Below are 25115 nucleotides of genomic sequence, written 5' to 3'. Positions count from 1 at the left end.
CTGGGGGGGGAGGGGGGAATGACACGACACGATTTGGGGGGCGGGGGGGGGGAGGCTGTCAATGGTGGTGGTCCCCTGTGTGAGCTCAGGGGCCCAGTGGCCTTCCCCAGCCCTGGGCACCCCCGGCCATTGGAACCCAGCGTTTTAAAATAGAATTTTCTTTTTTTTTTAATGCTAAATAATCAACATGACAAATAATTAGTGCTAAACAAACAGACTGAGGACGTCGGAGGCTACACACTGGTGCACTGGGCAAGGGAACAGCACCCGGAGCTACAGACACCGGGCGTGGGGGGCAGCTCTCGCAGCTGGTGGGGGCTTCGCCTTCAGACCAGCAGGACGGGCTGGGGGGGGGGGGGGGGGGGGGGGCGGGTCGGGCGCTGAGCTCAGACCAAAGCACCGGGGCCAGGGGAGTGACCAGGCTGCGGGTGCCCTTCCTGGAGCCTGCTGGGGTTACGGCCTCAGCACAGGAATCCCCTTTTCCTTCGGGCCTTCCCGGGGTGCTTGCTCCATCCTCCTGCGGATGCACCCGCCGCAGGCAGTGCAGGGCGCGCTCTGGCCTGGTTTGGGGAAGCCAGGGCAGCATCAGGCGGCTTGCTCCTGCCCCTGCCCCGTCCCGTTGCCTCTGGTGAAACCCTCCGCGGGGCTCCCTGGAGGGAACCTGCCTTTGCCAGATGTGTCCCAGACCACAGCAGGGAGATGAGGCCCGACATTGAGCGTGGGGCAAAGCAGACGTTATTGCACCAGGGAGGGCAAAAGCTTCACAGTCCCAAATCGCTGGAACAGAGTCAAAAACGGGAAAAAAAAAAAAAAAAAAAAAAAAAGAAAAAAAGAAAAAAGTGCTCAAAAGGAGCACGAGGCAATGCAGACACCCCAGGTGAGCACCGGCCTCAGTGAACCCCAACCTTGACGTACCGGTGGTGGGAGATGGGGCAGGTGCCACGGGACAGGGGCAGGAGCAGTGACCTACGTGCAGTGGTACAACGGGACCCTCCCCCTCCATTACAAGGTGGGGTGACGGGGTTGTGAGACACAAAGAAAGAAAGGGGCTGAATAACGCTGAGGCTGCAGTGGGGGAACATGCAGGGCAGGGGCCATCGGGATTCAGCTCCGCTGCATTCAAGTGGTACCAGCAGAAGGCTCGAGTCACGGTAGACGCTGAAGGGTGGTGGGGGGGTCGGTCCCTGTGCCCTCCCCTTCCACCCCCAGCTCCTAAACATTTCTGAGATTGTGGGAGCATTCACAGGGCACCAACAGGCGTAATACTGACGGGAGGAAGAGGTGGCTGCATGAGGTCTGGAGCTAACTCAATGTCCCGAGGCCCTTTGCTGGCTTTTGCCTGGCCATCGCCAGACCCTGCGAGCGCATTACATCAATGGTTACCGCATCATCCTTTACGCTTTGATTTTTCACAAGTAGGATTTTTTTTTCTTGCTTTAACTGCTTGGTTTTGTCTTGTTTCTTTGCTTTGTTTTTTTTTTAAGAGTCTGGCAAAAAAAGAAAAAAACACATCCCCAGGAAGATGCTGAGACTCAGCATACTTTTACCATTGAGGCCCAAGACCTCTTCCCCGGAGAGGGTGAAGCTCAGGCCCAGGCTGGGCGCCACGGTGGGCGAGGAGCTGTTCTGGGAGCAGGCGGCCCGCTTCCATCACATGATGCCGTTGGTGAGGTACTGGAAGCCATCATAGAGCTTGGTGGTGATGGAGCGCATGCTGCCATCCACCATCTGCTCAATGAGCAGCTGCAGCTGCTCTTCCGTCATGTTCATGTGGAAACGCTCCTTCAGGTTGCGGATGGTGCTCGAGCCGTGGAAGCAGGGGAGCTGTGAACCTGCAAGGCAGGAGGAGCAGGGTTGGCAAGGGGGCACTGGGCTCCAGAAGGGCTCCGCGGCCTCCAGCGGGGCTCTTTCCCTTGTCGCTGGCTCCGAGGCAGGTTTGTGGCACAGTCATTGCCTCACCGCTCTCGGCCAGTGGCCAGGGTTTGCCGTGACCTGCTGATGCAGAGCACTGGGATATTTACAGCTTGTTCCTGCACTGCAGCAATGGCATCCCCCTTCCCTTAGGTGTGTTTCAGGCTCCCCGAGGCACACTGATGCTTGGCCCTTAACACAGGCACATACCTGCCCCCTTCCTGCTCCTCAGCGCAGCCCAGGTATCCTCACACCTTGTGCAGTTCCAGCAAGGTCCAGGAGCTCTCGGTGCAGCCCACAGGCCCCAGCAGGGCTGCCCAGAGCCTCCTGAGACACGAGACCTCCCCCCGACCTCTCCCAACCCTGCCAGCTTTCCTCCAGGCACCAGGGGTCACCAAGACCTTTTGGCGTGATGCTCTGTGCAGCCCAAACCCAGAGCAGCGCAGCTCACACGTGGCCCCCCCCCGCCCCCGGACCCAGCCCCAGGGCCCCCACATCGCTGTACCTTGCTGCATTATCTCCACAATCTGCACAACTTTATCCATGTGCTTCCGGGCAGCGATGAGACCCTGCAGCATCAGCATCTTGTAGTAGTTGAACATGTCCCCGTCTGGCCCACCCATCACCTGGAAGGCAGAGGCAGGGTGGGTGGAGAGCAGTGGACAGAGAACTGCCAGGAAAATGGCATGCCTTGAGCCTAGGGATTGCCAACAGGAGGGGCACAATGAGATCTGTAGGGACTTTAACTTCTATGAGTGAACCCACACTGCAAAGAGAGCACCTTGAGCTGTAATCTTGAGATGATTAAATCTTGGAGCTGGGTCCCAAGAGCAACTCAGCTGAGGCTGAAGAGTTGGCCAAGAACTACCACTGGTATCAACCCAGCCCTTTGTCCCTGCTGCCAAGGTTTGACTGCACCACCCCCAACGCTGTGCGAGCACCCTTTGCCACCACGTCCCCGCTCACTCACATCCACAAATTCAGTGGTGAGTTTGAAGGCAGACGTCTCAAAGCCAAGATTCCTGGGGGAACTGGAAAGGATGAACCCAAAATCAATGTGGATGATGTGTCCATCTGCATCCAGCAAGATGTTGCCATTGTGCCTGAGCAGGAGAGGGGAAAGCCTCCATTAAATCCCAGGTGTGCGCATGGCCCCCACCTGCCTCCTCCCAGGATTTTCCTGCTGCACGCAGGGACAACAGAAAGAATCCCAGCAGAACACACAGCTCCGTGTCAGCAATACTGCGACCATCCCTGTGCTGGGGTGTGGAGACTCACCTGTCCTTGACCTGCAGCAGGTAACACACCAGGCAGTAACCAGCACAGCTCTGCACAAAATTCCTCTGGGCTGTCAGGAAGGATTCGGTGTTGTAATTGCCGTGTTCCTGCAGGAAATAATCCAGCAGCGACAGCAAGGATTGCTTCTTGATTTGGTGGATGGAAACAGCATTCACAACTGGCTCAATCATGCCGCTGTCAGCGGAGATGACAAGGATTTTGTATGGCTTGATCCAGAGGGGAACACGCTCCTGCTCCCAGATGGACTGCAGAGAGAGCAAGGAAAACACAGTGCCCAGGGCGCGAGGGAGGCCCCGTGCGGCCATGGCCCCCGACAGCCCCTGCCCCATCTCACCTGCAGCTGCTTGAGGACCTGGAAGGCGAGCAGCTCCTGCCGCAGGTCGTCCCCACACTTCACGATGACGGAAAGGAGGCGCCAGGAGGGGAGGTGGCCGTACGGGGACCCTTCCCTGATCCTCCTGTGGAGAAGGGGCAAGGGTGAGAATGTGAGGAAAGGGAGAGAGGCAGCCCGCAGGCTTCCCATCAGGGATCTGGGGGCAAGGAAAACCTCTGGAAAGGCAGCAGCTCGCTTGGGACTGCAGCAGAATGAGCTCCATGGCCCAGGACTGCAACAACTGCACACTGAGCCTTGACCAAACTATGGGGCAAACTTTGCCTGCACCACAAGACATCTTGGAGGAGTGCAGAAGGGAATGTACTCTCCTTGAATCCCACAGCCCTCTGTCAGAACAACATCCCAGATCTGTAGAGCACAATGCTCTCCCTCTTGCTCAAGGAGAAATTTGGGGATTGGACGCACAACTCTGAGGCCAGGGACAGAAATGAGTTTATTTTGGGATGGGACAAATTGCTATGCCATAGAAGAAGCCTATAAATGCTTGGTAAAGCCCCTCAAAGCCTAGTCCAAGAACAGCAAATCCGCCGTGGATTTTCTCCCTCCTCCAGCACAGCCACTGCACCCTGCTCTCCGCCTCCCCATTCACCATGTCCTGAGCCAAGGGCCTCACACTGAGTTATTTACAGGGCAAATCTCAGAGCCACATTCTTATGTTTGCAGGGCACACAAAATCCTTGCAATGCTGCGAGCAGCCCCGTGCACGCAGCCCCCTGGCCCTACCTGACTTTCTCCTGCCAGGGCTCCTTCAGGGCGACTGCAGATGGGTCCTCGGGGTCCCTCTTGAAGGCCGTGGGGGTGTGCGCCAGCTGCTCCGAGAGTCGTCGCCTGCAGGACAGAGCCGGTAAGCAGCGAAACCCCTGTGCTCGGGGTGCACGGTTCGATGGGAAGTACCATCCCCATGGGCACCCAGAGCCTCTCTGACTCAAAGCACCTCACAAAGCTCATGGGTTCAACCTGGCTTGGAGCAAAATGCAAACCAAGGCCATGTCCACCCCCTCGCCAGTGGGAAAGGAGCTGGGACCTGAGCACAGCCGCAGGGGCTGAATTAGGGGAGCAAAAAGTGCGATCCCTTTGGGAAGAGCTACAGCTGGGGTCTCAATGAGGTACAGCAGGAGTCTCCCAGCAGCTCTTCAAGCACGCATGGGAGGATTATACTGGCCCAAAGCCTCTACTTAGGGCTCTCACACCCTGCCACCACCGCCTAGGAGCCCGCACAGACCCTCCTTAAGCTGTGCAGATTAATTTTCTCCAGGAGTCTACCAGACAAATTTTGCCCCCCCCCCGCCCCCCCCTTTTTTTTCGCACTTGAACTAAGTCCAGCCTCATAACCCACCCCCAGTAAAAACACCTGGGTGCTCTCAGCATGCCAGCCTCACCTGATATCTCCAGCAGCTATGAACACGGGCTCCCTGCTCTCCTGGCTGGTGATGCTGTCCACGGAGAACTGGGAAATGTTGTCACAGCTGTTGGTGTGAATCTCCGGCAGCTGGGAGGGGAAAAACGCGAGAGGTGCAATGAAGCAGCATCGTCTCTACACATCTGCTACCACAAGGGGCTGCCCCTTCCCGGCAGGAGCTGGCCTTGATCGCCGCCTTCAAGGGCCAGCGGTGCTACTGTGCGGGACACCAGCAGCATCTCAGTCTCAAGCAGGATGGAAAGGGCATCGTACCGTGAGACAAACCCTGCCCGGCACGCCCGGCCTCACCTCTACTTGCAGCTCCACGATATCGTCCACAGACCAAGCCTCGTCGTCATTGTCATAGTTGGGGACGGTGGTGAAGCTGCTGGTCCGCTGCTCGTGCGTGATCCCGCACTCGGGGAGGTTCTCGGCTGAGCGCGTGCTCCGGATGCGGTTCTCAGGGATCCGGGCAGGCACATTCGCTGTGTCGAAATTGTCACATTCAAGTACTTCAACGTAGATTAAATAAGGAGCCTGGGGAAAGCAAAACCCACCGTTACTGGGGTGTGGGCTCTGAAGGGACCAGGAGGCTAAAGGATGCAGCACAGCATTCTCTGGCCGTGCAGGGTGCATGCAAACATAAAACAAAAGGGGTGTGCTGAGGACAAAAAGCCGCCAAGAGCTCTTCTCCCGCGTTGGCCGTGCTCACCTTGTCCTTGGAGTTGAGCACGACTGCCTGCGTGTGGGGCACCCGCACTACGTGATGGTCGAAGCCAGCCGTCGGGAGCCAGGCACGCGCTGGCAGCTTGTGGTTCAGCAGCGACAGCTCTGAGATGAGCCGCTGGGTCTTCTGCTCTTTGGTCGGCAAGGTGGCCAGGCGCTTCCCGATGGCTATCAGGGATTTGATGAATTCTCTCTCGGGAGCAAGTCTGACAGGCTGAAAAGTTGTAGGGGAGGAGGGCAGGGGGGAGAGTGTTACAAAGGTCAGTAGGACACCGCTAATGTTTCTTATCAGGCTCTGCAACCTAAAAGCACCGGGATGAACTCTGGAGAGCAACGAAGGCTCTTCCTGTCCCACCCTGCCTGCTCTCGGATGATGCTCCCGTGGCCAGAGGGACGGGCTCAGCATCCGGCTGCAGGGCAGGGCAGGATCCAAGCGCTTCCCCCTCCCACTGGGGGTCTGGAGATCCCCTCCCGGCCCCAGGAGCTGCTCAGCGTCCCCAGCGCTGCCCCGCGGCTCCGGCGAGCCCGCAGCCAGCAGAGCGAGCGTACCGCAGCCACGGCCCGACTCTGCGCTGGCTTCTGTCTGTCCTCACCCCAAAGCCTCCATCGGTTCTCAGTCCAACCATTTTGCAAAGACCAAACTGCAGCTTTAGCAGCCCCTCTGGTCCTCGAGCCACCCCGTACCCTGCAGGTGAAGGCGGGCTCTCTGCTCTGCTTTGCACAGCTGAGCTTTCAAATCAGAACAATGAATGATTGTGGCTGATTTTGCCATTAAAGATGCAGAATTAAACTTGCAAAGTGTTCACTGCACAAATCATGCTGGAAATGCACATGCAAAAAGCTATGGAGCATGAGAAAAGGAAGCAAAGAAAAACGTCGGAGAGCCGTGAAAGGTTACACAGCAAAATAAAGAAATGGTAAAAGACAGGGAGGAGGATCACTCCAGTCGTTCCCTTTTGGGAAGGGGCAGGTGTGAATTGGTTTGTCTGTAGTCCACGTAAAAAACCCTTCCAGACTCAGGGGTGAGCGCTGCCCCTTCCTCCAAAGTGCTCTGCTCTCCCTCTTGCCTTGCTCACACGTGCAGCAGAGGTGCCCTCACCTGGCGGCCCAACACTTCCTCGGCCTCTGGGGCCGTTTTTCTCGGTTGCACTTTACCCGGTTTCTGCACGGAGCAGAGTGGTGTTCTGTAGGTGCTCGGCTCCTTCCAGCACCGCTTCCCTTCCTCTCCCGCCGCAGGCCGGGGGGCGCGAAGCAGCTGCTCCGGGAAGGAACCGCTGTGCTCTGGGCACGGAGGTTTCCGAGTGTGACCTGTACTTGACCGGCGGCCTGAACGCAGCCAGGTTTCCACGCATTGCTCATCTCAGCAGAGTAATTCAATGAGAGAGTCGCTGTGGCAGGAGTTTGGGATTGTGCCCAGTGGGACAGGCAGTAATTCAAGGTGCCCACATGCGGCAGCAGCCCAAGAACAAAGTCCGTCCTGGTCCAGGGCAGTATCGATCTCTGCATCATCAGCAGCGATCAATCTGCTTCCACAGCACGCAGTGTGAATCCCTGCTTCTCCGGGATCCCCAGGCACTCGCAAAGCACGCGGTTCTGCCATCTGCTCCCCGTTGTGCCGCGGGAGGGAAGCAGTCCTGACCCTGGGCGCACCTCGTCCATATCCAACGCACGTTCTGCACCTCCGATGGTCGTGTTCAGGCCTTGGCTCCTACAGCCAGAAAGACGTGGCCAGAAGACGGCCTCCCCAGCCCGTCCAGCCCCAAATGCATCCCACCAAACTCTGCTCCAGTCTTTCGTGCTGGGGCTGAGCAGAGAAAGCTTCGCACTGTTTCGCATCCTGTTGCAGAGAGTTATTGTTGGTGGGAAATGGCATCAGCTGAACCCGGGGCATCCCTGACCTGCAGGCTGCATGTACCCTGGCTTCCCGAAAGAGCTGAAGAAAGCCAGGCTGTGGCTGCATCAGACTGGTAACAACATGCTCTTGTAGCCGAGCAAACGGGGAGGAAGGGAGATGGTTTTCCCTAATCCGACTACCCAAAGGACCGGGCTGTCACTCCGAGCCAATGTAAATATTAATTTTCTTCCATTTACTTTTACTTCAGCAAAACATTTCGCTGGCAGAGTTTCAAAAAAAAAAAAAATCCCTTCTCTTCAATTAGGTAGGGCTCTTGTTGATGTTTTGCTAAGACATAGGCCAGGAGAGACGCTGCAGGAGGAAGAACCGCGGGGCCCTGCTCCTGCACGGATCCAGACCTTTTGCTGCAACCAGCAGCGATGGCTCAGGTGGAGGCGACGTCCAGCACCAGGCGATGGCTTCGTGGCACTGCCAGAAGTGTTAGGATGCAGCGACGGGGCTGTCCCACCACTACTGGAGCTCCAGGGTGGCTCTGCCCACGGTAGCTTCGAGCATCTCAGGAAGCTGGGGGTTAACCGGCTGCCGTCTGGCCACAACTGCCAAAGCGTCTTCTGCGGTTCTGCTGCTTTCACCCCTGCGGCCCCAGCGCCGTGTGGCGGGGACCAGCCCCCGAGCCGCACGGGCTGTGCCTGGCTTCCATCCTGCCCTCCACCTCTCTTCCACCCAAAAAAGCTCCATCGTCATCTCAGAGCTTTATGCAGCAAAACCCTGTCTGTGCCCCACTTCTGCCTGCTCCATGGCAGTGGCAGTGCGGTGCGGAGCAGAGCTGCTGCCCCGGCCCTCAAGCTGGATGTCTGCCCCAACGATTTCAGCATCCGCACTGGTAACGGCTACCTGCCTTTACCTGACACTCAGGTGCCTGCAGCAGGTTTATACATTTGCTACAAATGCTTGCAAAGAATCCTGACTGCTGCAATCATGGTCTGCCGTGCTCAAGCACCTGATAAATGACCAGGGTTTGCAAAGCCTGGAAGGAAAGAGCTCCGGACTAGGGAGAGGGATGCTCGCTACCACCCTGCTCATGGAGATCCTGTGCTGCGGGTTGGAGGCGCCGCCACCCCGGGCCCCACAAAGTGAAGGGAACGATGTGATGGGAACAGCCGCCGCTGCACGGGGAGCCAGCGAGGCTGCTCCAGCAGGGTGCAGGAGCATGGAGCCTGCAAGCGCTCCGCAGCATGCAGCCCCCCGAGAGCTGCGGCCAGGGGGGGATTCGGCCCCACAGACTACAAGGGGCAGGGAAATGCAAAAAGCACCCCTGCCCCAAGTGGGGCACGCACTGGGAATCAGCCCCAGGCATCCTGCACCTCCCACTCAGCCAGCCTCTTACTGTCCTTTGCACCTCGAACAGCAGAGTCGGAGAGATGGAAAAACGTAATGGGGGAGCCTACGGCAGAGGGGGGTTTGGGACAGAGCCTCGGGTCCATCCATGGCTGCAGATTTTCTGCTTGCACTTGCTCGCAGTGCGCCCCTTGCAGTGCTCGTGCTTCTGTTCTGGAGGCACTGGAGGACTTGGGAGGAAGGGGAGCCCGGCACACATCCCGCAGCTGACTGCAGCGGCTGCAAAGGCTGGAGTTCACCTTGCAGAGCCTTTCGGGGGGATGCGGATGCGCAAGGCACTGTGCCTTGCTGCCTGGGGCAATGCTTTTGATCATGGACTACATGTTCGAGGTGTGGAAGCCCACTAGAAATCCCAAACGGAGAACACACGCACTGGGAGGAGAATGACACAAATGAGAAAGATGCTGTTGATTCAAAACCAAAAAGAGGTTCAATTCAAAAGAGCGTTCTGCTAGGGAAACACAGGGGTTTGATTGAAAGACCGGAGTGCAACGAGAAAGAAGGGAAAAATGATTGGTGGAAAAAGCAAATTAAATCCCATCTGGCAGAGAACTTTTAAGTAAAATTCAAGGAAACAGCATTTCCTCTTTCATCTGCTAACGACGTGATGCAAAGGGTCAGCGAATGCTCAGGCAGAATTGGGCAGCATCAGCCCGGCTGCTCCCCTGCCTCCATGGCTCGTTTCCAGCACGAGGGTTTTTCTCTCTCCCTCGCGGCCTTTTTTAAGCGATGAGCAACCGGGTCAAACTCCCAAGCCCCTGGAGGCTTTCTGGTTTGCTTTAGCCAAACCGGTCCAAGGAAATTTGCCCAAAGCTCCGTTTCAGCTGGCGTTTCCCTGCCGAGCAGGGAAAGTTCCCATTCGAGCAGCGCCCTGGCGAGCGCTGCTGCCCGCGCACGGGGCAGAGCCGGAGCGCATGCACGGGCACTGGCAGAGAGAAGGCTTGCTTTTCCCCAAACCAGGCTCAAGCAGTGCAAAAAAAAAAATCGTACGTTACGGGACGGCTTGGTGTCAGCGCTGCTCGTGGTGCACGGCCAGGCGCCGGGGTTTAGTATTTTCATGAGACAGAGGAAATGCTGCTGTAACACGGAAGCCAGGCAGCCCAGGCGCAGGAACAAAACGGGCCACTTACGGAACAGAATGATTTATCAAGGCTTTCCGTACTCGAGGAGAGCTCCTGGGAAATGGATGGAAGGGATTTTGGTGGCAGGTTTTGGGTGGCGGTGGTGTTTTTTTTCAAAGGAGAGAGAGGAAGGAGGGAAAGGGGGGGAGAAAAAGCAAGAGTTTAGCTCCAGGTTCATAACCATCCCCTTTCACTTGTTTGTTCTTCCCCGCGGCAGCATCGCTACCTCGACTCCTGGCTAGGGAGAGGCTCCTCGGAGCCTCAGCCACGAGCCCGGCACACAACGGATGCTGCCGGAGCAGCGCGACGTCCAGCATCGCTGCGCAGCCCTGGTACCCCACAGGGAGCGGGGCTGTCGGTATGCACTTCTGCTAGATGTACAGAAACTACAGTTCTTCATCCTTTATTTTGCTACCTGCAGTGGGCTTGCAGCTTTTCTGAGCTGGCTTCCTCAGACCGGGCTGGCCCAAAGGTAGCCCGCTGATGGCGCTGGCCCTCGCTTTGCCCCAGGACTCAGCGAACGCACCCATTGCTCTTCTCTGGGCTCCAGTTTAGCCCCAGCAATTAAATCAACCCCACGCCCTCTTCCCTGCAGCCCGAACAAGCTGCCGAAAAAACTGCTCTAACCCCACTGGCTTCCAGCAGCTGTCCCCATGCAGCCCAGCAAACTCCCGCTCCGAGCAGCCGCAGCCACATTTTGTTGTTCTTAAATAAAAGGGTAAATAGCTGTTTCAGCAATGCCCTGGCCTTGTTTTCATCTGACCCCATAAAGGAGCTGGAGAAATCGCCTGAGCATTGCTCAGTGGAGGCCAAAGGCCAAACCCGTGAACTCTGCCATGCCCTGCTGCAAACCCGTAAATCCATTATTTTCTTACAAAAAGAAATAATAATGGTGTTTCACCCCCTTGAGACTGGTGTGTAATTGGTTTTTAAAGTTCCCTTCCCAAAAAGAAGCAAACAGGTCTGTTTTTAGCATGTTAATTACAGGGATATGCTAATTCTATCAGGCTTAATCTTACCATAAGCAATAACAGCATTTAAATTAATAGCTTCCTCATGACCACATAAAAAAACCCCTAACAGTGCTGAGACTGGGCAAAACTGATCGAGGGAAAAAATAAAAAATAAAGGATTTGCTTGCAAACTGAGTGAAAACCATACAGGTAGAAACATTAATAGGGGAAATTTTGGTGGCCAGTGCATGGGAGCCGAGCAGGCTCCCCCAAAGCTGAGCCAGGCCACGCAGCGCACGGCAGAGCACGCCGGTCCCTCCTGCATTCAGGACCCAGGCTCCCGGGTTCGGTGATGCACCTGAAAGACTCGCGCACCACGGAGCACCCCATGGGGAGCTCCCACGCTGTGCCCGGTCCCTGCTCCTCAGCAGCTTCATGCCAGGCACCTGCGACGCGGCCAGTCCTTAGATCCCGCGGAAATCTTTAAAAGGCTCCCTAAAACCTTTGCCAGCTCTGGAAATCCCCGTCCCGACGCCGGGCCGCAAGCCTTCATGTGGGAACCGTGCAGCTCAGCCACACTTGTCATTAAAGTGAAGCCCTGTGATGAATTTAAGAGATGGCATTACATTAACACTTCCAATTTAAGGGACTGCCTTCAGACAACGTGGCTGTTATCCCCTTGAGCAGCTGGTGAGCTCTCACAGGCCCCCCACCCACCCCTCCATGCCACCAGGACGTGCGGGAGCGGAGCTGGCCCCGAGGGATGACGGGGAGCTGCGACCGCTTGCTGCATCGCGGTAACACGCTGGAGCCGGGGCTCCAAAGGTTGCTGCTCTGGGACGGATTTCTGCCGTCAGGGCTGGGCGTGCCGGCTGCTGGCACCGGGGCCGTTGCCGCACACCGGGCACGCTGCGCCCAGCTGCACCCTGCTGCCGCACGGCGGCTCGCACTGCCCAACAGCCCTGAGCCAGCGCCAGCCCTGGGGACGGATCCTGCCCAGGGCACGGACGGTTCTCGAGAGCGGCTGCAAGACCAGAGCAGAGGCCAGGGAGGTTTCTGCGAGGTGAGTGCCAGCAGTGGGTGCCACGCAAGCACGGCAGGCATGATGTATGTTATCCTGTGTGCTACCACCACTTGTCGGTGAAAAGGGACAGGAGAGGGGCAGCCAGAGGCAATTTGGGTACTGCTCTTGGATATTATCGCTCACATGTGAGCGACAAAACCTGCTGGCAGCAGGAGAGCCCGGATCTGGAGAATAGGAATAACCAACTCCAAGTGGGAATTAAGCACATCGCTTCTGTGCCTAGCGCCGAAGCCCCTGGCACAACCTCAGCAGCTCTGGACGTGTTTGGAGCTGGCTCTTCCTCACCTGCTCGTGCTTCCAGCAACGTCATTTCATGGGCATGGCAGCTTCGCTTCCCCTGACTCCAACGCACATAAACCTGGGGCAGAGGCTGGCCTACACCCACTCCCTTCCCCTGGAGAACGAGGCTGCAGGAAAGGCCACGGCAGCCCCAAGGGCTCAGCCACCCTCTGTGCCCCGGCACGCAGCTGGGCTCACCAGCTCCCGGAGGCTTTCCAACCAAGGGAAGATGCTTTGGGGCCTCCACTCTATGTCTGATGGTGCCTCCAAAGAGGTCAGGCAGTTTTACAGCAGCCAGTCCAAAAACCACAAGCTCACCACTGCCCACACGGGGCACAAACCATCACGGAGCAGCTGTTTCGGCAAAAGGGAAGAAATTCAGCATGCCCCTGGCTTTTCCTCCCTGCAGCATTTGGTGGACACTTCAAGAAGTTGCTGGTGGCAGACAGAAGGGTCGCACGAGGCCCGTTCCCGCAGGGATTGGGCTGGAAGGTGGAGGCATGCCACGCTGCCAGCAGCACGCTGCCTCTCCCCACAAGCCCGACATACGGAGGAGCCATGTGCCGAGTGCCAGCAGGCTTCCAGGTTTGTCACCTAGGAAACAAGAAGCCTTGAACATTTAATATTTTGGGCTGGCCCACCCGAATTCGATGTGCGGAGTGTTATTTCAGTCGGTCGTGGCCCTCACACCTGTTCGCGATCCCTGCTCATCTCCTGGAGGCTTTGCACTGGGGTTTTGAGGCACTAAGGCCGAGGTTCTTGGTGCTTCCCAAGACTTCAGGACTTTGAGTACAAGTTTCTACCCAGTAGATACATAGCAGCAGACCGATAAAAATAACTTCAGCACTCTTGTAAAGCATCCGAAAGTGAGCTCAGCACTCCATGCCCTGCAGGGATGCTTTCACTTCCCCAAATCCCCCGCAGAAGAGCTTACACTGTTCGTAAAACCCAACAACAAACCTTTTGGTTACTGTGGATGGCAGTGTTTTGTGTCTTAAAAACAAAAAAAAGAAAAACAAACCAAGGCAGCTCTTGAGTCACACCTCTCAGTGACGCTGTGCGTTATGGGGAAAGGAAGAGCTGTCAGCTGTGAGACCCCGAACCAGGATGCGCACGGCTCTGCAGCTGGAGCTGCTGCTGCCCCATGGCCAAGGGGAGGCAGCAGGAAGGCCCCCCAAGCCCCAAGGGACAGGAGAGAGGCCAAGCCTCCGAGCCCTGACCAGTCTGTGGGACTGGGACGCGCCTGGCAGAGCTGCCTCGGAGCACGTGGCCACCGCAGCACCCATTCTGCAGCCCGTTCTTGCCGCTGTAGGGCAGCGGGGGAGAAACGAGCTCTACCAGACCTGGCACTTTCACCGGCATCGCCGAGGGTGCAGCTCCAGAGGTGAAAGGCCAAACTCCTCCACACCCTGCCTGGTGGAGCCAGAGCCAGAGAGAGGAGTTAAGAGGCCAAAGACTTGGGTAGATTGTGATGGGAGGAGCGAGGGGAAAGCTTTCAACCTCTAAAAACTAAAAAAAAGTAGCTTTCCAATTCAGAAGTTGCTTGCAAGCACGCAGGCTCTGATACGTGAAGCTGTGCAGAAATGCAGACGTAAACAGCTTTGCATACAAACCCTGGCTGCTCAAGATCCTGCTGATGTGGCTGCTAAAAAAAAAAAAAAAAAAAGGCAGCACTCCCCCCCAGGCCGTGGGCAGCGCTCGCATCGCGGGGAAGCTCTGCTCGTGGCGCGGCACTGCAGAAGCTGCCGTCGCAGCGCTCCCTCCCTCAGCCAACCCAGATTCTTACCCGATTATTCAATTAGCAGCTTTCTAATTACAGGTTTTTTCACCTGACTAGTGGAACCGGTTGAGCCGAACGTTTCTGTTCGCACGGCGTGCCCTGCCTCCAGGCACCGGAGCATCCTCCGGGTCCGTCCAGGCGTCGCATCCAGGCGCAGGACCTCGGCTGTGAACCCGGGTGCATCCACAACCCCAGGACCCAGCACCACGGTGCCAACTCCTCCGGCCACAGCCAGGGGCTGAGCCACGACATGCCGGGGGAGATGGGGGGCCGAGGCTCAGTGTCCCGCGTGAGGCTGGCGGTGCAGAGCCGGCCAGGCAGGAGAACTTGGGGCAGGCTGCGGAGGGAAGTGGCTCGTGCCCAGCTTTGGCTCCAACTCGGAGGGGAGCCGCGGGGTTTCAGCCCTGAAAGGCGTCTTCCAAAAGCGACAGCGCTACGAGAAACGCTAAGAGGTGGTGGATGCTGAGCACAGCGCTGCGGGGTCCCTGCCCGGGCTCGTGGAGACCTCGCTGGCGGAGCGAGCCCCGGCCCTCGTGTGCCTGCCGCTGGGCTGAGAATGGGGCTGGCGTGTGGGTGAGCGCCGCCGCTGCTGCTGCTCAGCACCTACCTGCAGGAGGAACTGGTGCGGACGCATTTGCATGCTGCAGAGGAAGCCTGATCTGTTTGCACAACAAATCCCCACCAAGCCAGCACTGGGAGAACTCTGCATCTTGCAGGGTTTGCTGCAAAGGTGCACGGAAGAGGTTTCATTAAAAAAAAAAAAAAAACAAACAACAGCAACAAAAAAAAAAACAGCAACAACAACAAAAAAAACACCAACAAAGAAACAAAACCAGCCAGGCTCAGGCTTTGCACTCCGTGGGACCCTTCGAGGCACCCCCCAGCCAGTCTCGGTACCACAAGTTGATTTTTCCTCCTCCCAGTGGGATCTCGACCCCTGTCTCAATGTTTTGGGCACCGATGGCAGAGACACGGCAGCACCCAGGAGGCAGAAGAACCCCCAGATGAGCGGAGACGAGCTTTTACTGCTGCAAAACCTCGAGTTTAAGCGAGGCTGGGGAATGAGCTCAGGGCTGGTCCTAGCGTGACCCAATCCATGCATCCAATGGTCTCTTGGACTGCGGGAAAACCACTCGTAGCTCAAAGCAGCCCAGGACGCAGGGCATTGCGGGTCTCCAACATGGGCAGTAACACCAAGCACTTAAACAACACAGGCGCAGGAAGCTGGGTCGGGACATTCAGAGGCCAGGAAAGCTCTTACGGCGCCTCGAGTATCCCCATTGCTGCGCAACGTTTAAACAGCTTGCGTGGCCTCTAGATCAAAATACGTTTCAAACATTGCCAAGAGAAACTATTCTCAGCGCTCCTTTCATCTATAATTTATGTAAAGCTTCGGTTTCCATTATTCGAGCAGCTGCGGCCAGCGTGAGCATGAGACCTCCGCACGTCCTGCTTTCCATCAGCCAGTTGTTTTCAACCGTGCAGGCGAAAGGGAAAGATGTGGCAGATCCACTTCCCTGTCCCCAAACGCCACGTGCCCTGTGGCCGGCTGGGTTTTGGCCCGGGAGCAGCAGCGGCACGGGGAGCAGGGTGGTTTTAGCTTGCAACCGGCCAAAGCATTTCCAGCCTGGCTGAGCGACGCTTTGCAGCTCTGCAGCCTCCTTCACACCCATTTCCCAACGTGCCATCCCAAAGTTCTGCGCAGGCAGGAAAGCATGCGGCCCCTTCAACGATTTACAGGACAGCGTGGAGCAGAGGGAATTTTAGGTGAGGCAGAAAAGCCAAGAAATCTTCCCCCATTACGAAAACCATCACGAGATCCCTGTGTCTAGACAGAGCAGCAGGGAAGTCAGCTGGCAAGGTCTCAACACGAGGCAGGGATGACCCAGGGAAGCAGCCGCCTGGAGCGGGGTCTGGGTGCCCAGGAAAGGGTGCCACGAGCCTGCTCCGAGCCGGCTGAACCGTCCCGGCCGGCGGCGTGAGGCAGGACAAGGAGAGGCGCTGCTTTGCTCCGTGCACCGGCTCAGCTCCCCGTCCTCCTCTCCCACCCCATGCCCAGGTCTCAGCCTGGCATCTCCCACCCCATCGGGTCGATGCTCGTGCTGAGAATGTCAGCCCTGCAAAAACAAAGCGGCAAAAAAAAAATAATCCTGACTGTTCTTCCAGCTTGATTCCCTCCAGCCCCACATCCCGAGGATGCTGCTTACCCTCCTGCTCCAAAAATCCCTGTCAGCAGATGCATGAAGCGAGTAATCCGCATTCTCTTTGGGAGAAGCCCTGCTCAAGCAAGGGTTTGTGCTCAGCGCGTTGGTACGGAGGCTCACGCACGCGCCAGTACAGCAGCTCAGCACCAAAGCTGAAGCAAAGTTGCGTGGATAACTTCATGACACTGAACAGTGAGCACTGCAAGGCCCACGGGAGCAGTTCAGGTTTGGAAGACGCATAACACACGCACACCCGAGTTAAATCCCTGTTTGCTTTGGCACTGAACTGCATTAGCCCCCAGCCCTGGAAACTGGCAAGGTCCCCTCTACCCTGCGCAGCCCCTCCGGCCTCCCACTGCCTCCGAGCGGTGATAAAACAGCAGAAATCAAAAGCCGAGCTCGTGGTGGAGCGACGGCCGTAGGCGAGCACCGTGGCCTGTTTACCCCTGGGGGGTCTGGGGTGGGAGCAGCAGCTGCAGCACCCCAGCCGCGGGCAGGAGCGTCCCCGCGCGCCCTGAGCCCTGGGCACCAGCAGCAGCTCCCAGCCCTCAGCTGCCCAGCACCCTTCCTGCAAACAGGCCTGATCCAAACAGGTTGGGACAAGGAGGAAATCAGACTTCCAGCAGGGATCGGATGGCTTTAGATTGCAAAACAGACACCGACTTCAGTTGCCCAAGTGGGGTGGGAATTCAGCGGCGTAGGAAGCAGCTCAGCCCTGCTAACCCAGCTCTTTGCTTTATCTGCATCTCACATCCCCCCTTCCCCTCACACCACGAAAATTCCCCCTTCAGAGCCTCAGCTTCCTCGAGCGAAACCAGAGGAGCGGCACTCCCACGCTCGCGCAGTGCCTCCGAGCCTCCAGATGAAAGCAACGTCTCCTTGAACCCGGCTTTCTATGGAAATGAAATTTCAGAGAAACTCTGCCTGCGCGTCCCTCCCTGGTGAACCCTGCGGGGACCGCTCGGCGCGGCAGGGACGAGCGTGGCAAGCTGCGGGGCCGGGGAGGGGAACGGCTCGGGATGAGGGGGCCGCAGGGAGCCTCTGAGCCCCCAGCCCCGAGGCCAGCCTGTGCCAACACACACTGGACACCAGAGCGACGCCTCCGACAGCACCGGAGCCAGGCTGACGGCTCTCCTCTGCGTGAATTTTAAGGCCAGCTCGCTAAAAGACAGCGGCATCAAAGCTTCCTTCGCAGCTACCAGGACAGCAATCCTGCAGCAGAGGAGCCACGAGATGAGAACCAATCCCCCGAGCACATCCCCGCGGGCATCCCCTCCCAGGCCGTGTTTCGGAGAGCCCCGCCATTACCTCTTCCTCGCTCTCGACTTTGGGATTGCTGGCTGTGCGCTTCAGATTGCTGCTCAGGCTGATGGTAACCGTGGCATCCGACTTGGACCTCTGGTGAGTCCTTTTGGAAGGAGACAGCCCCATGTCGGGCGCGGGGCTCAGGGACGGCAGCTCCCTCTTCTTGTGAGCTGGCTTCAACTCATCCGAGAGGATGAGTTTCCGCAGCTTGGTCCCACGGGAGTGTCGCTGGGTGGAGATGTGCATGTCCGAGGAGTAGGCGCCCAGCAGCAGGGCGCACTGCAGGGAGAAGTTGATGCTCTGCCGGCAGCGGTGCACGATGTAGGGCTTGATCGCATCCCCCACATCCTCGTCCATGTGAATGTACATATTGAGCAGCTGTGGCAGGTAGAAGTCCACCTCCTCGTTCCTAAAGCAGAACAACCTATTCCCAATGTAAGCCTGCACACCAGGTTCCTTTGAATTGTACAAGTATGAAATGGCCATGGAGATATCAAAGAGTTTGGATTCAAAGAGCCGGAGGAGCCACGACTGCTTGGCAGAGTTATTCTTCTGCCGCTTGCGGGCGGTTTTCACCGTGTTGGCCGTGGTCTCGTCCTCCTCCTGGATCTTAGAGGCTGTGCTGGGCAGATCGTCCAAGCACCTGATTTCACAGCCCTCCACGACGTCTCCGTTGGGCAAATCCACAGCAGTCCGCGGGGCGCGCTCCGCCTCGCTGCCATCAGCTGCTTTTGTTAAGCTGTCCGAGGAAACGCCGTGCATCAGCTTAACTTTCTCCAGGACCTCCTCGCAGGCTTTCTTCGCCACCTCGGGGTCGATGACCGCCAGCTCCCCGACGCCCTCCGTGATGACGCTGAGGGACGTCCCGCCGTTCCCCTGCGGCGCAGAGCTGGGCACCGGGTCTCCGACAGAGTCTCCCATAGCAGTGGTGGGTCTGCACGCTTCAGAGCTGAAAAAAAAACAAGACAAAAAGGAGTCAGGGACGCAGTCTGTGTGGGACAGAGCTTCTAGGCTGAAGGTGGGAAAGCAGGAATCCAGTCTGGGACGCACAGAGAGGTGGGCTTTGGGGCAAACCTTTCCAAAAAGGCTTTGTCTAGACAAAGTGGCCAAGCCAACGCGGGAACGCCGAGGTGGTTGCTTGGGTTTTAATGATCTTCTCGGTACCCCTGCCACCCAGGCCTGAAAGAGCTGTAAACATCCATCAGCCACTACAACAAATTCCCCTGTTACCATGACAATAAAAAAACCTGAGCAAGCCAAAAAGAGAGGGGGAAAAAAATAACCAGGTTGCTTTATGTATGCCAGGAAAGGAATGCTGCGATGCTGTGTGGCCACCTGTGGGATTAGAGGGTCCCCGGCTGGGTGCACCCAGCGGCTCCGCTGCTTGCTGCAGGGTTTATCGCGCATGAAGCTTTTAGACCTTTACCTCCCCTCTGGGACCGATGCCGACAGCATCGACAGTGGTGCTCCGAAGGCGAAATTCCCCGACCATCCCGGCCTGTGCTCCCCGAGGAGCCAGCGCACGCAGCTCCAGAGCAAGATCCAAGGTTTCATCGTGGCCCTGTTTTCGAAGTCCGGACACTAATGCCTGGGTTACGTATCCTTGCCAATGATTAGCGCTTAATTGCATTTTAAAAATAAGATAAATGCGGGACTGAACACGCTTCCTGGTTTCCCATCTCGATAAGAAGAGCAGCCGTGCACCTCTATGGATAGCCAGCAAGAATAAAGAAGGCCAGCGCCAAGTGAAACCGCCCTCTAAAAATAAAATAAGGCACCCTATTCACTCCAACATCATTACTGTGGCTCTGACTGCTTCCCTTTATTGCTCACACGATCCAACAAGACAGCTCGTGATCAGCAGAAGGACACAATGCCTTTTACAAATGTTAAGCGCTGCAAGCAGATTGCCAATTCCCTCCTGCTTTTCATGTCCAGCACGGTGGAAAAAACGATGGCCTTTGGAAAAGAAGTTCACCGAACAATTTTCTGCCTCTGCTCGCCCTGCAGCCCCCAGCCCCGATTTTGCCACAGAAACCGTGCCAGCAGGTTCTTGCAGCAAGGCATTTCCCCGCTAATTTAATGACCTTGTTTTATCTGCTTATTTTTGCAGGCGATTACAGGTTCATCCGCTGGCCTGCAGCATAAACCCTCGAGGACGAGCGCTCGAAGGCCGGCGCTCGCGGCATCACACCTGCGCGCGGCACAGCGGGGGGACCACAAGCTGCGAGCCGCGGGGACGATCCAGGGCCGAAGCAGGCAGCGGGGGCACTTCCACAGCTGCCTGGTGCCCAGATCTGTCTCAGCCCCGTTTCCTCGGCTTTTAACACCTGGTTTTTCCCACGGGCAGTGGGGAGGATTCGCCCTCCACAGCAAATGCCGGCTCCCCTCCTGCCGCCATCCCGGGGTTGCGGCGCTTCTTTATTCCCAGTACAATTACTTCTGGGACCACCGGGAGCGGGGACGCCGCTTTATGCCGCGCCACCTCCCTGGCAGGCTAATTAATTAGGGCAGCAGCGCGCCAGGACGAGCAGCCAAGGCCGCTATCTGGGTCGGCGCGGGCGCCGTGGCGAGTGAAAACACCACCAGCACACCCAGGTGCACGTGCCGACTTCCAGAGACCAGCTTCCTCCTCTTGTTTTAGAAGCACTTACGCCCTAACGAGGGAGTGAAAGAGCCTGATCAAAGTTCAGCACTTCAGATTAATATGAATAACATCTTTCACTCGGCCCGCACAGCAGTACTGCACAACATTTTCCTCTGTGCTTGCCATTCCCTTTGGTCCAAATCCCACATGCTTCAAATATTTGTGGTCATTAGATCCTAAAGACCCTGCGAGCACAAGGAAGTTGTTTTTCCTTCTCGATGAGTCCAGCATTGCCCCACGAGAGCCCACACGACGCAATTTTTAAATTAGCACTGCACCAGCAAGGAGGAGAGCCTTCAGCATGACCCATGCAGGGTTTGCAGAGAAACACGGCGTGAAACCAGACGCAAGGAAGGAAAGGGTCACGGGAGAGCAGGAGCAGTCCTGGGACCCTTCCCATCGAGGCACGTGGGATGGCCAGTGCTGACCATGAGAAGCACAAACCCAGCGCTGGCATCCGTCGAGCCACAACAGCACCTTCCTCCTTCCTTCCCTGCTGGGCTGCTCCCACCCACAGCACCCTCGTGGGGCTGTCAGCATCCCGGACTGCCCGACTGATGCAGGCAAACGCTTCCACGTCCTCGTTAGGCTGTTACAATGCCATTAGATCCCTCTCCCCATCAACTGCCCGTTTGAAACCCGATGCAAAAGGTAAAGAGAGCTCCCAGCTCAGGAAGCCTCAGGCCAGGTCCAGATCCTCCCTGCAAGGCCTGGGCAAAGTGCTTCACCTCCTGCAATTCCATTTTCAGCAAGGCAGGGCCCAGTTGCTCCTCCGTCTCGCCAGTTTTGCCCCTTTCTTCTTCCTTCTTGTTCGGCCCCCAAGCAGGATGTAAACCCGCTCTGCAGTGAAGGTTCAGCAAAGCACCCGGTGTTTTTCCAGCCTTTTTGTAGACCCGCTCCAGAAGGTGTTCATCGGCTGCAGCACTGCGGGAGCTGATGGAGCGCCACCAAAACGCTGGGGAAGAGGCAACCCTGCCCTCCCTCCTGCCGACTGCGGAGGGACCTGAGGGGCACAGGAGGCCACGTCCCAAGCCCCAGGAGAAAGAATATTTACATTCTCGTTATTTCCGTAGTCTGGTGGCCTCAGACAAGCAGAAGCCCTAGGACTCTGCCGCACTGGTTGTGCAGAGGGACAGCACGTGCTGGAGTTCTGGGTATTAAACCTCCACGGAATAGGCTGGGTCCGACTTGGCATCTAAACCAGGTTCACACAATTTCTCTCGATGCTTTCTAGGCATCTGTGCTTCAAAATGCAGTTGCTGCAAGCACTGACTTTCCCATGGCCAGCCCAAAGTCCCAAATTCTTCTTCCACGTTCATCCGGAACACAAGGCTCGCTCCGCCGCCACCCCGCAGTGCTTTGCGCTGACGAAGGGACAGCCCGGCAGAGATTTGTAACTGCTGAGTGGGTTAAACTTGGATTAAAGAACTACGCAAGATAAATCCACCCACAGGCCTGCAGGGTTGCCTCCGCACCACGGGCACGGCTTTGAAACCAGCGTGCCGTGTTTCTGTTTTGCTCTTCAGCCCCCCCAGCACTTGCACACCCGGCTCCTCCAGCAACATCCTGGCAGCGGGGCCGTTTGGAGCCTGCCCAGGACACATCCCTGCTCCCCAATTCCCAGTGAGGGACTTCCCTCCCTGCCTCCTGCATTTTTCTGCGAGTCACATCACAATTTGCCAAACGTATCGCAACGTGCTATTTACCTCCATCCACAGCTCCTCGGCGTGACTCCCCGCTTCCAAATCGCTGGTCTCAACGGGGCCACAAATCCCATCGGCTACACACAATGAAGCAATGCAGGCTGGAAAACAGGCTGAGCTGAATTCATGTGGCTCATCCTCCACCCACAGCCATAACGGGCCAAGTTTCTCTCTGGTGGAACTGCACCGAAGCCGGTGATTAAATACGAAATAAAGGGAAGCCCCTATTAGCACAGAAACTAGATGAAGCAGCAGCACGTCGGTGAAGCGATTCAAGCGCACAGCTCCTTCAAGAAGCAACAAAAGCAAAGGGAGATCTCCTGGAACAGAGCTGTGGCTTTACAGGAAAGAAAAGTCTCCCTCCTGCCTGACTTGAATAAGAAATATTAGCCCTGGCAAACAACCAGAAGTGCAGGATGAAGCCTCGCTAAGACATCTGGTCCCTATTACACTGCGTTACTTTTTGTTTTGCTCAGCACTGATGGCCTTCTACATCTTGCTCTGCCTCGGGGAGGGCCACAAGTTAGGATGGAGGCACGGAGCATATCGGAGCTGTGCCGTGGGCTGAAGGTTTCCAGTCCCCTCCGCTACGTTAACAGAAGTGAGCCGCAGCTCAGGGCGCCCCTCCGATTCCCTGCGAGCGCAGCAGCTCACCGCGCCTCTCCAGCAGGCTCAAGGGCTGGGGAAACTGAGGCATGAAGGGGCTGCCAGTGACTCGGCTCACCCTGGGCAGATCAGCAGCATGCTACGAGCTGTGCTAAAGCAAGGGCGAGTAATTCTCGTTGGGGGAGGCTGCTTCCTCTTTCAAGCCCAAAATCCCCTTCCAAGAGCCTCAGCGCCGGCACAGCCAGATTGCTGCCCGTGTTTCACACTCGGCTGAACCAGATTCAGCCCATGCACAGCACGCGTGCCTCAGTCTGTTATAAAAATAATGAAATACCAGGCTCCAGCCATCCCGAGGACAGACTGCCCATAAAGCTGCCCCGCTCCACGTCAGCGCTGCTTTGGGACTTCTTCCCCAGCGAAAAGCAGCTTCCCTCCTAGAGGACGCACACCACAGAGCCCTGACGCACCTGCCTAGCAGCTTTCTTAATAAAAACAGAGGGTTGCAAGCGATGCTCTAGTGGAAGAAGCAGCAGCAGCCCAAGCATCTGCAGAGGGGCAGCCTGAGCTCGCTGACAGCGCCCTGTGGCTCCTAGAACCCCTAAAACTCCTGCAATCAGGGGGACTGCCGTGACGGCGTGGCACTGCTGGGCTGCTCTGCAAGGTGGGAGCGGGCGGCAGCGCCCTGCTCCAGCTCGACCTCACCTCCCAGCCCAGCCTCGTGGGGCTCAACTCGCACCAAGCGGTGCTCGGCCAGCCCTGAGCTCCGGAACAGCCGCAACGCCGGGGCTCGCACAGAGCAAACGAGGACTCGCTCCTAGATTTGGAGTGAAGTCAGCAGCACAAGAAGCACAGCAGAATGAGGAGCTGCAAGGAGCGCTACAGGATGGCTTCTAACAGCTCCTTGGCTCCTGCACGGAGAGATGCCCCGAGCTCCCTGCTGCAATGTCCATCCATGGCAAAGCATTCATACTTCTGGCTTTGTGGCATCTTTCCTAAGAACTCGTCCCGCCTTCCCGACTGCTCTTCGCAGCCCCGGGGGGAGCCTGCCAGCCCAAGCCCGCTGCAAGCTCTTCCTTCGCTCCTTCCTCCTCCACAGATCACGCAGCCCCCCGGGAAGGGGTTAACTCCAGCGATTTACCTATCACCCAGCTTCTGCACTCGCCTCTCACCTCTGAGCTGCCTCAGCCCTTCAGGAACAGGGCCCTTGCTACGACAAGGCACCCCCTTCTCGCGCTCCCCGCGGTCCCCGGGGCGCAGCACGCCCAAGGCCGGGAGCGAGCCGGGCCCTTCAGCGGGGGGCAGGCGCCGCACAGGCACCGGGCGCAGCCTCCTGGCCCCCGCCACCACGGGCCGCTCCGTGCCCGAGCGCTCCCACGCGCTCACGGGTGTGAATTCGCTGCCTGAACCCCGCGGCGCTGTCGCTACCCGCGGTCACGGCCGGGCCTTCGTCTGAGGCCCGGCCCGAAGCGCTGCGGGGGGAGCCGGGAGGGGAGCCGGGAGCCCGCGGTGAGCCCGGTGCCGCCACCGGCCAGCCCAACCCGGGCCCCGGACGGGCCGCGGCTGCAGGGGCGCGGGGCTGGGGCAGCGCCGGGCTCTGGGGCCGGCAGAGCCTCGCCCGCAGCGGGCTGAGCCCCGGCGCCGTGCCCGGCTTCCTCCCCGCCGAGTTCCGCTGCGGGGCGGAGAGAACCGGGGGGGGGGCCAGGGGTTCCCCGCGGGCGGCGGCAGCGGCGGGGTCCCGGCGCCCCCCGGAACGCGCCCGGGGCTCGGCTCGGTGCCGCGGCAGGGCCCGGAGCGCCCTACCTGCTGCGGGGCCGCCCCGCGGGGCCGCGTCCCGGGGCTCCGGTGCCGGCGTGCGGGGCTGTCCGGGCGGCGCATCCTGGGCCGGGGGCTGTCGGTGCCGGCTGCCGGGGAGGGCAGGAGGAGGAGGAGGAGGAGGGCGCGGGGCCGCCGGGGCTGGCCCCGCCCGGCGAGAGGCGGCGGCTCGGGAGCGCCGCGCGGCCGCGGCCCCGGCCCCCCCCGGCCCGAGCGCTCCGGCCTCCGCGGCGCGGCCGCTTCCGACTCGGGCCGGAAAAGCGACGCCGGGCCCGGCCCGGAGGCGGCGGCGGCGCCCGGGGGGCGGCGGGGAGGCGGCGGCGCCGGGCTCACCTGCGCGGGGCCGGAGCCGTGGCGGTGCGGGAGCGGCCCCGCGGAGCGGCGGCAGGCGCAGGCCCCGGCGGCCCGGGCTGCCCGGGGCGAGGGGGCGGGGCCGAGCGCGCCCCCTGGCGGCCCGGCGGCGGCAGCGCCCCCCGGCGGCGGGGGCGTGGCCAGCTCCGAGGGACGGGGCGGGGCCCGATGTGGCCCCCGCCCCCGGCCCCGCCCCCCGTCCCTGGGCGGGATCCGAGGCACGGCCCCGGCAGCTCCCGCCCGCGCCCCCCCCCCCCCCCCCCCCCGGTGCCGCCGCCTCCTGGCCGC

General features: G+C 58.6%; 1 protein-coding gene across 3 annotated transcripts; it reads right to left on the bottom strand.

Moving 5' to 3' along the window:
- Window positions 1-1525: 1525 nt before the first annotated feature.
- PI4KB (phosphatidylinositol 4-kinase beta) lies at window positions 1526-24915 on the bottom strand. 3 transcript variants are annotated; one of them, XM_035570790.2, is made up of 12 exons: window positions 24810-24903; window positions 22062-22239; window positions 17712-18657; window positions 5716-5943; window positions 5313-5540; window positions 4984-5093; window positions 4328-4432; window positions 3545-3668; window positions 3190-3455; window positions 2882-3014; window positions 2417-2537; window positions 1526-1832 (listed from the first exon to the last, which is right to left on the bottom strand). In XM_035570790.2, the coding sequence occupies exons 2-12, from the start codon at window positions 22130-22132 to the stop codon at window positions 1651-1653; spliced, it is 2514 nt and encodes an 837-aa protein (XP_035426683.1). In that variant the 5' UTR covers window positions 22133-22239; window positions 24810-24903; the 3' UTR covers window positions 1526-1650. The 3 variants fall into 3 exon arrangements, with proteins under 3 accessions (XP_035426683.1, XP_050571869.1, XP_035426684.1); XM_050715912.1 differs by lacking the exon at window positions 22062-22239 and having other exon boundaries at window positions 24810-24915; XM_035570791.2 differs by lacking the exons at window positions 22062-22239; window positions 24810-24903 and adding an exon at window positions 24465-24606.
- Window positions 24916-25115: the final 200 nt, after the last annotated feature.

The sequence above is a fragment of the Cygnus atratus genome, chromosome 28, assembly GCF_013377495.2.
Source record: "Cygnus atratus isolate AKBS03 ecotype Queensland, Australia chromosome 28, CAtr_DNAZoo_HiC_assembly, whole genome shotgun sequence".
Taxonomy (NCBI): domain Eukaryota; kingdom Metazoa; phylum Chordata; class Aves; order Anseriformes; family Anatidae; genus Cygnus; species Cygnus atratus.
The sequence above is the reverse complement of the archived record's forward strand: the minus strand, read 5'-3'. Positions and strand labels throughout refer to the sequence as shown.

Bases quoted from the DNA above. Each gene is read 5' to 3' on its own strand.
- PI4KB (XM_035570790.2), bottom strand. From the start codon at position 22,132: ATGGGATTTGTGGCCCCGTTGAGACCAGCGATTTGGAAGCGGGGAGTC. The intron at 3,456-3,544 runs GTGAGATGGGGC...CTCTCTCTGCAG, and splicing joins AGGTCCTCAAGCAGCTGCAG to TCCATCTGGGAGCAGGAGCG. The intron at 1,833-2,416 runs GTACAGCGATGT...CCTGCCTTGCAG, and splicing joins TGTGGAGATAATGCAGCAAG to GTTCACAGCTCCCCTGCTTC.